Source organism: Atheta coriaria, unplaced genomic scaffold, assembly GCF_025399875.1.
Source record: "Atheta coriaria isolate IRGN ID8LTWV9N9 unplaced genomic scaffold, Caltech_Dcor_3.1 hic_scaffold_9_pilon, whole genome shotgun sequence".
Taxonomy (NCBI): domain Eukaryota; kingdom Metazoa; phylum Arthropoda; class Insecta; order Coleoptera; family Staphylinidae; genus Dalotia; species Dalotia coriaria.
In genome coordinates, this window is record NW_027045451.1 from 8,447,678 (window position 1) to 8,456,555 (window position 8,878).

At 36.8% G+C, this 8,878-nt stretch overlaps 4 protein-coding genes across 4 annotated transcripts in view; 3 read left to right on the plus strand and 1 right to left on the minus strand.

Annotated features, from left to right (window-relative positions):
* LOC135797926 (protein expanded-like) overlaps nt 1–938 on the plus strand; it is an 11,300-nt gene extending 10,362 nt beyond the window's left edge. Inside the window, exon 6 of the mRNA XM_065310524.1 lies at nt 846–938. Coding sequence (XP_065166596.1) covers nt 846–938 — 93 coding nt within the window. The remainder of the gene's footprint in view (nt 1–845) is intronic.
* LOC135798767 (mitochondrial basic amino acids transporter-like) lies at nt 794–2,083 on the plus strand. The gene is made up of 2 exons (XM_065311711.1): nt 794–1,007; nt 1,269–2,083. The coding sequence occupies exons 1-2, from the start codon at nt 974–976 to the stop codon at nt 2,081–2,083; spliced, it is 849 nt and encodes a 282-aa protein (XP_065167783.1). The 5' UTR covers nt 794–973.
* Nucleotides 2,084–3,649: 1,566 nt separating this feature from the next.
* LOC135799145 (kelch-like protein 10) lies at nt 3,650–6,795 on the minus strand. Its single transcript, XM_065312167.1, has 3 exons — nt 6,427–6,795; nt 5,908–6,361; nt 3,650–5,839 (listed from the first exon to the last, which is right to left on the minus strand). The coding sequence occupies exons 2-3, from the start codon at nt 6,129–6,131 to the stop codon at nt 4,015–4,017; spliced, it is 2,049 nt and encodes a 682-aa protein (XP_065168239.1). The 5' UTR covers nt 6,132–6,361; nt 6,427–6,795; the 3' UTR covers nt 3,650–4,014.
* A 1,054-nt stretch (nt 6,796–7,849) lies between these two features.
* Nucleotides 7,850–8,859, plus strand: LOC135798539 (thyrostimulin beta-5 subunit-like). Its single transcript, XM_065311400.1, has 2 exons — nt 7,850–8,282; nt 8,365–8,859. Exons 1-2 carry the CDS (start codon nt 8,046–8,048, stop codon nt 8,608–8,610), a joined length of 483 nt encoding a protein of 160 aa, XP_065167472.1. The 5' UTR covers nt 7,850–8,045; the 3' UTR covers nt 8,611–8,859.
* The last annotated feature ends 19 nt before the right edge of the window (nt 8,860–8,878 follow it).

Here is an 8,878-nt window from a genome sequence, read left to right on the forward strand (position 1 = left end):
ACACTTCGTTCAGTTACCGCGTGGTATAGCGGTCGGGCGGTGGTAGGTTACCACTGGTCTGACGATTCAGCCTGCGGCCGTCCATGCTGGGCGTCGCGATGGTTAACACCAGCACAGAATGTTTGTAGTGTGTTCGATTAAAGTCAAGCGGCATGTAGCGCGAATTGGAATCAATTGTATTATTACAGCCGATAAGTGTCTGGGTGTCGTCGCTGATTTCAGAATGAGCACATTGGCGATCAGCCTGACGACTTTTATTTTTAACGCGAAGTACGACGCCGTGCAGCGTCGCGACGTTTGTCTCAAGATCAATATTTAAAAAGTTTTCAGTTATACACACGGTGGCGCGTGTTGCGTTTATTATTTGTTTATTGTTGAACATTCTTGATAAAATGCGCGATTTTCCGTAAACATGGAATAATTTCATACATTTATTGATCACGCGTATTCCGCAAAAGTAGTAAAACCGTAGAACGTGTAAATCTATAAAATATGTAACATAAAATATTCCACTTGTGATTGATGGCTTATTCATCTAATGTAGAGCGTCGTTAATTTAACTGCTTGTGTGTGCTCATTCATCGCGATTGTGTGCAACTAGACAGAAAAAGTGTTAATTCGCTCAAGTTCAGCGTCATGCACGCATGTGATGATTGCACGGATAAAACTCCGAAAAGTCGTAAAATGATTTTTTATTACCACCCGGGTCATCGATTCAAATTACTATCTCTACTACTACTATAAGATGAAAACGCATCTTGGATTTTGATTTATTTCGTGTCTCTAACTTTACTCGAGAGCTTTACTTCTCTTTTTTATTAATTTTGTGCTTTTTTTATTATTAGTACATGGAGATTAGTGATTGTCAGACATTACTCTGGACTGCTGCATTCTGTCGATTGTTATTGTATAAAAGTTCGTGGCACTTTTTAAGATAACGTTGATTTTGGTGCAAAATTTGTGAATTTTAAAAATGGCACTGGAATTTTTCGCTGGGAGTCTTGGAGGTAAGTAAATTAGGTTATGAAACCTAACCCCCAATTGACACTTATTCAAATATGGCTCATAGTTAGGTTAATCAATGTCTTCATCGTAATTAGCATCGCGTGACGAAAGATACTTTCATTGCGTAAACAGCTTAAGGTATTAGCTTATTACCCGAATGAAAAACTTCATTAATTAGTCATTTTGCAGTAATTGTCAGTCATGAATCATAATTTAGTGTATTTTACTTAGCCTTGAATTGATAATGTAATTCTTTTTCCAAGGATGCGCTGGTGTGCTAATTGGACATCCATTCGATACGATAAAAGTACAAATACAGAATTCTACGTCAAAATATTCAAACGCACGTGATTGTATACGCAAGTTGTATAAACACGAAGGCATCCATGTTTTTTTCCGTGGAATGACAAGTCCGTTAGCTGCAGTTGCAGGAATCAACGCAATCGTTTTCAGTATCTACGGACAAACACAGAAATGTTTCGATGATCCAAACGCATATAAAACACATTTTTTATCCGGTGCTTGTGCTGGTTTCTTTCAAAGTGTGATTGCATCACCGATGGAATTAGCAAAGGTGCGAGTGCAAATTCACAACACAGTTGGTCCCTTGGAATGTATACGTCACATTTATCATTCTGAAGGAGTGAAAGGAGTTTTCCGTGGGTTGACAATGACAGTACTACGAGATGTGCCAAGTTTCGCGCTGTATTTCCTAACCTATGAATACCTAGCGCGTGAACAAGATGGCCGCCATGCAGGTACGTCGCAGTTGTTAATGGCGGGTGGATTAGCTGGTGTTGTCAGCTGGACGTTAACCTATCCATTGGATATGATCAAAACACGCATGCAGTGTGATGGAATCAACGGAGTTAGTCGATATTCAAATGCGTGGGATTGTTACAAGAAGAGTATTGCGCAAAATGGACATCGAGTATTGTTTCGTGGTTTAACGCCTACTTTAGTCAGAGCTTTTCCGGTGAATGCGGTTGTTTTCACTGTTGTCACGTGGACTTTACGAGTTTTAGAGAATGGTTTTAAGTTTGATTTTATTGTTATGCCTCAACTGGCTGTAGCGTAAAATAAAAATAAATTTATGCATGAAAGTGCAAGATCTGCAAGTGTAATTTATGTAAATGGTTTAATTATTTAATAAATAATGTTTATTTGTCATTATTTTGATTATTTTGTAATGTTTTCTTTAAAATTTGACTTAACATACACGAAATTTCATGTTTTTCTTTTCAAATATTCGAAATTTTATTTTAATGGAATGAGCAATGCTCATAATGACTTTTGCGCCCTCTAGGATTCAATTATTAAACTATAACTATGAATAAATCTCTATATTAATTTTCATCCCTTATTTAACACCCTTTAAATTATAATTTTTAATATTTTAATAGTTATTCTGCTATTCGGGGTCAAGACGAATCCAAAAAATCATAAATCATCAAAATCTGCCCAGCCGTTCTTGAGTTATAAACGTTGTAACTAACCCAACCTAATTTTTTATTATAATGAGTACAAAAAAAGGTAAAAAAATCAAAAAATCTAAAAAATATTAATATTTTAAGAATACAATTACGAAATAATTTTATAATAATAATATCATTCATTATATTGATTAGATAAAAGCTTGTTATGATCGCTCATCTTAAGATAGCAGCATGGAAACGAAGATGTGCTCGCGCATAAAATGTGCCACGCGTTGCGTCACGGCACACTCTCGCACACTCCATTTTGTTGCACACTTATTGTTTGCGTCGGTTTGCTTGTTCAAACTACTTTGGACGAGTAAAAAGCAGCGCACAACCGCCGCAAGTGCATGATATCAGCGGCGTCGCATTAGTTGGCGATTTGTGTTCGCGTTCACGTGCTGAAAATAAAAAACATGGCGATTGTAACCGCAAAGTAGACGGAATATGGTTTCCGCAAAGGTCACACGGTACATTAATTTTTTAGTACTGTCGATAAGCTCATATTAATAAAATAAATAAATAAATAAATATTAAATAAATTTTACAGATACTTTTTTGAAATGTTAATTTATGAGCGGATTAGTTTTATGGCGGTAATTTTAAACTAAACTAAAACGTGTTTTTGAGGGTTAAACTTGTGAAAAATATCAAAAAATGATAAATTGACACAATTTTCAACAAAATATTTAATGTACTATTAAATCTAACCTCAACCTAACCTCAAATCTTGTTTTTCTGGTGTCCTGCAAGTTCTATAACCTAAATTGTAAATATTTTGAGGTTAAAACCTTCGAAAAGGGTTAAAATAAGGGTTAAAATTTTTAACCTTGTATTTATTTGAAATATTACTGATCATCCTGATGAATCACTTTTATTGCGCTAATGAACTCATAATATCATTTAACGACTTTGATAAACCCAAATCTCGCATATTCATTCAATGTTTTGATGATTAATATACATATGTTATTATACAGTGCACTGTAATATCACATAGGAAGCCTAATGTAACACATAAATAAACACCTACAACATGTCCAATTTAACAATCTAACAATGAAAAAGAAACTGTTGAAGAATGTCGCTACTCTCCGCAAGAGAGTGACACATTACCTAAATGTATCTTAAAGTGCTAGCCGAAAATAAACACAACACTTGTCTGCACGTTTCTCGTCAAGGCATTCGTATATTTGCAAGGCACGATTAATAAAAGTGATCGCAAGCCATAAACGAAATAGTAAAGCATTTGTAAAACAAGAAATATTTAAAAATATATAATAGCATGTCAATGTTATATCCCCATAATATATTTTTAAAATTGCAGTATGTATGGACCAATGTTTCTGTTCAAACTATTCGTTTAAAATTTAGACTCTTGTTTTTATACAGATATTATACCAAAATAAAAAAGTTAAGTGAGTATCTTTTTCTGTTGTTTTTTTTAAATCTTTAGTTGTTGTAAAATTCATCACGCCCGATTTAAGATTATCACTTAATCATATTGAATTTTGGTCGTCCTTTCCTCCAGCACCTAATTATTGGCCTCCTCAATATCCTCTTCAACTTCGACAACTTGCGGCGGTTCCACATCTTCATTCGCATTCAGAACATTGAGGTTATTCACGTTGGCCAATTGATGCAACACATTCAACTGTTGTAGGTTATGTGCATTCTGCGCTTGCGCCTGCTGTGCTTGTATATCATTGTTTTGATTATTATTATTGGCTGCCTCACGTTGTGCTTCCAACGCGATCATTTTCTGCCGCTTCTCTTCCATTAACTTCTCACGATGTTTGTGAATAAAATCCCTGACATTCGGTAAGCCTTGAATGACGCACGCAGACAACGCCGATCTGTAAATATTCATATCAGTCGCTTCGTACCATTCATTCGTACGCTCATCATAACACTCCACGTGATAAATGGTGGTCACACCATTGAAGCCACCAATAACAAAAATCATATCATCGATCACTTCGATTGCAAAGTTACTCCTTGGATTGTACATGTCCGGGATTTGGGTCCAGGTGTTCGTCGCTGGGTTGTACTTCTCCCCGCTGCACATCCGGCTGATACCGTTGAATCCACCAACGACATAAACATGCCCATGGTAAGATATACAGGACACTCCGGATCTTCGTGAACGCATTGGGTTGATCAAAGTCCATTGATTCGTCTCAATATCATAAACCTCAGCGGAATGCATGCATTCCTGCCCATTGAAACCACCGGTGATGTAGATTTTACCATTGAGGGTACATGCGCTTGCGTCTGATCTTTGCATATTCATAGGACTAATCAAAGTCCATTGATTGGTCTTCGGGTTGAATTTCTCAGCGGTATTCTGACGATGGTGACCATCATAACCTCCCATGGCATAGATGGTATTGTTGTACACTGCGGTACTGACATAACAACGACGTGCGTGCATCGGGGCAGCTTCCCGCCATGTTTTTGTCACAGCGTCAAAACATCGACAACTGTTAAAGTAGTCCATTCCATCAAAACCTCCTATAACATAAATCTCATATCCCACCACGGCTGTACCATGATAAGCACGTGGTCCACTTGGGTCTGTTTCTTCAACCTTCACCCAGCGATCTGCTCTGGTATCATAGGTTTCCATGTAATTCGTTGGGGAACCCCCACTCCAACCTCCCAGAGCAAACAACACCTCATGTGGGACCCGTGGGCGAGCTATCTCTGGAGTTGGTACTTCTCCATCACGATGAGAAATTGTTTCAAGGTCATATAAGAATTTTAAGGTTTCGATGATCATTGGACGGGAGTCATCACTGCTGGTAACATATGGATGGTCTTTAACGTGTTCTAAAAAGAATTGTGTGTCTAAAAGTCCTAGTCGGATGCATTTCATGAGTGTAACAATGTGTTTCTTGCGTTCGTCGGGTTTGAGGTTAATCCATCTCAGAATAGCCTCCCAAACCATTTCTTCACTTTTTACATTGAGTTCATCAGCGTTGATGATCGTCTGCAGGTCATCAACTGGTAGATTGACTAATTCAGAGCTTTCAACTGCTATCTGAGGAAAATATCGCATGATATACTTCCAGCAAGCGTCGTGCAGTTTTTGTAAAAATTGATTTTTCGCGAATTGCATTATACCGATGCAATTGCTCGGAGTTATGGTTTGTTCCAGATAATCACAGCACATGTCCAAGATACCCAAAATGCTTAGATAATCTGCGGTTGCAATGATTTTATAGACATTCTCTTGGGTAATGTCCAGTTTTCGCAGATAGGCGTAGTTTATCAACAGGATCATCATTTCAGGGGAGACGCCTGGTAAAAGGATGTTTGTCTTGTTCTTACCATGGAGCGATGTTGTAAATACAGCTCTAAAGATTCAAAATCACATTTAAGCATTTAAACTTAAAAATTTAATTTTGAGGTTATTAAATATTACTTAAAATAAGCACTGCATGAGCATAGGATGGCTCTGTGAATAGGATAAACAGAACCATCGTCCAGCAAGATGGTCGCATCGCAAAGTTGATTAGACTGTTGGAGTTCATAGAGTGCTTGCATTGCTGGAATGCTCAGGCGACGGCCCTCGCCAAACTTGATGGTTTCATGCGGGCCGTCGGTGTTACTGCTGGTTGCCGGCTGCATTTGCGTCATCGCCGCCATTTTGCTAACTAACAAGAACTAGCACAAGCTATTACCCAAGCTCATCTGATTCTAACACCTGTTTAGTGTATGTTTTTAATGAGAATGTGTGTGTGGTGTATGAGCGTGTGTTCCCGAAGCGATTGATTGAAGAAAATACGTGAGAAAGTTTGTGGTTAAATCGAAGAACACGACGCCAGTGGAGGATTTCTTGTGTTTGTGGTTTTGAAAGGATACTGTTACGAATCAATCTGAAATAAAATTTGTGGATTATGTAAAAGGGGTTTGTAGGAATTGGGAGAAAACAAAGTCTTACTTTGATATTTTCGGCCGTTTTTTTGCCTTCCCACAACCAGATTTCAATATTTGTAAATTATTCGCTAGACAATTGATTTCACTGTACGTTGTTGCAGGAGGCGGTGAGTCAGTTATTGTAAATTGTGAGTAGGTAAAAAGTTTGTATGTTGAGGTAGAAATATCGAATATTTGTGTAGAATTGTAAATATAATATTGGGGAACACTGATAATTTGGGCGGATTACTTGAATGATGTATAAAATATCAGAAACGTCAAAATTCAATAATCTGTTCGATTCAAATCTGTCTAGGCACGTTATTTTTCCATGATACTGTTATCGTATCTAGGCAAAGTCATTGTAATAACATTCATTTAGACTTCATTCTTGAATTTCAAAAGGAAAATTAATTTTGTTTTCATATTTCAGATTTTTTTGAGGTTTTTAGATTCTAGTGTAAATATATAGTAGTGGTTTATTGCTGTATATACTAAAATTGCATTTATGTGGTCTGAAAATAGTTTTGCTAGCGTGGGATGTGAAAACTGTGTTTATTTTTAACGATAAATTAAATATAATTAGACATTAGGGTTTTTAAGGTTATTGATGAAGCTCTGAATCCATTTGCATCAAGTTGAATGTACAACAAGTTGCATACCTTACAGAACACAGCAAAAACTAAATATTATAAAAAAATAATAAAAATTGGCGTTTATTTTAAAGATTCGATTAATTTTTACAGAAATATATGTTTTGATTTCTTTAATGATGTATTAAATGTCAGAAACGCCAAAATTAAATAATAATACTAAATTTCATTGTTGTATTATATTAATTTTTGTTTTAAATTTCAAAACTTTTGAATTTTCAACATTCTGGAGGAATATAGAATATCAGTATAGTTTTCAAAATATAACATTGCACTTAGTTGACCCAAAAAACAGTTTTCCACGCGTGGGAGGTAAAAACTTTGTTACTTTTTAACAAAAAGTTATTCATAATGTAACCTTAGTATTTGTGAGGTTATTGATGAAGCTCAGGTTCCATTTGCGTCATTTTACGCGCACAAAAAGTTGCATACCTTACAAAACACCCACAAGAAGAAATATTATTGAAAAATTAGGATAATTTGTGTTTATTATACTTATTTATTATGTTTACTTAAATATATTGTTCAGATTATTCACATAAAAACATTTTTATTGAAATCTGAAACAAATCCCATTCTTCTCTCGTCAATATCTCATTAGAAATCAATGTTAATCCACAACTCCATAACTCCATAACAAAACAACCAATTCCTAATCTGCAGAACGCCGCAATGTAATCTGTAACTCACCGTGGAAAAGTGGCCAACCCGTCAGCGGAAAATCGACGGTAAATCGCCGCGTAAATCGGGGAAAACCGGCGCTTCGATCGCACGCCCTGCATTCAGGTGGTGTCGACCGAGGAGCGCACAAAACACGCGAAAACACCACAGCAGTACGCTCGCGAGCGCCTCACACGCATTTAACAAATTGTCTTTAACTTTAAACTCACAACAATCAAAACAACCCTTTAAAAAATTTTAACATAAAAAACTTAAACTTAAAACAAAACCAGTGTTTAAATCATTTAAAAATATTTCAAAGCGTTTCAAGATGAAACTCGGATTGTTTGTCGCCTTGCTACTCTTAGTCGGCAACGTGGAGCGCATCAAGGCGCAAAACACTCTCATCGAAGCCATCCCGGAACCAATCAACAAGGAAATGAAGGATCCACTGGACTGTCACCGAAGTACTTACACCTATCGTGTGACTCAAAGCGATGCAGTTGGGAAACAATGCTGGGATACTGTCACTGTTATGGCTTGCTGGGGAAGATGCGACTCAAACGAGGTAAAAATAAAAAAATATTTTTTAAAAATTTTTTAAAATTCAATTAATTATTATTTATTATTATTATTATTATAATTATTAGATTTCCGATTGGCGTTTCCCATACAAAAAGTCCTCACACCCTGTCTGTGTCCACTACGGTCGTAGCCAAGCCGTAGTCCAACTGCGACATTGCGAAGAAGGCGCCTCTGAAGATGCTCGTCGCTACGAGTACCTGGAGGCGGCCGGCTGCCGCTGTCAGTTGTGCTCATCGTCGGATACATCCTGCGAAGGATTGCGATATCGTCCGCATCGTTCGCATCCCGATCAACTTGGATTCCGCGCTTAATTTCAGAGAGATATAAACTTGATTTAAAAACCCAAGCGAAAAAATTCTGTACTTGTATAAACATGTCTCGAACGGTTTATTACTCCTGCACATCTAATTAGCGCTTTTTATTATATCGATATAAAGGCGGAGTGGGCGGTTAAAGCTCGTCATAGGCTGGGTGATGAGCTTTCACTTGTGTACACAATCGTATAATATTTATTATGTTTTTCTATGTTGGTTAATACCTGTGTATTGGGATTATTTGATGGTGAAATGTATGTATTCT

Coding starts and splice junctions, on each gene's coding strand:
- LOC135798539 (XM_065311400.1), top strand. CDS start 8,046: ATGAAACTCGGATTGTTTGTCGCCTTGCTACTCTTAGTCGGCAACGTG. Junction 8,283..8,364: donor GAAGATGCGACTCAAACGAG/GTAAAAATAAAA, acceptor TATAATTATTAG/ATTTCCGATTGGCGTTTCCC.
- LOC135798767 (XM_065311711.1), top strand. CDS start 974: ATGGCACTGGAATTTTTCGCTGGGAGTCTTGGAG. Junction 1,008..1,268: donor TTTCGCTGGGAGTCTTGGAG/GTAAGTAAATTA, acceptor TCTTTTTCCAAG/GATGCGCTGGTGTGCTAATT.
- LOC135799145 (XM_065312167.1), bottom strand. CDS start 6,131: ATGGCGGCGATGACGCAAATGCAGCCGGCAACCAGCAGTAACACCGAC. Junction 5,840..5,907: donor TCATGCAGTGCTTATTTTAA/GTAATATTTAAT, acceptor TTGAATCTTTAG/AGCTGTATTTACAACATCGC.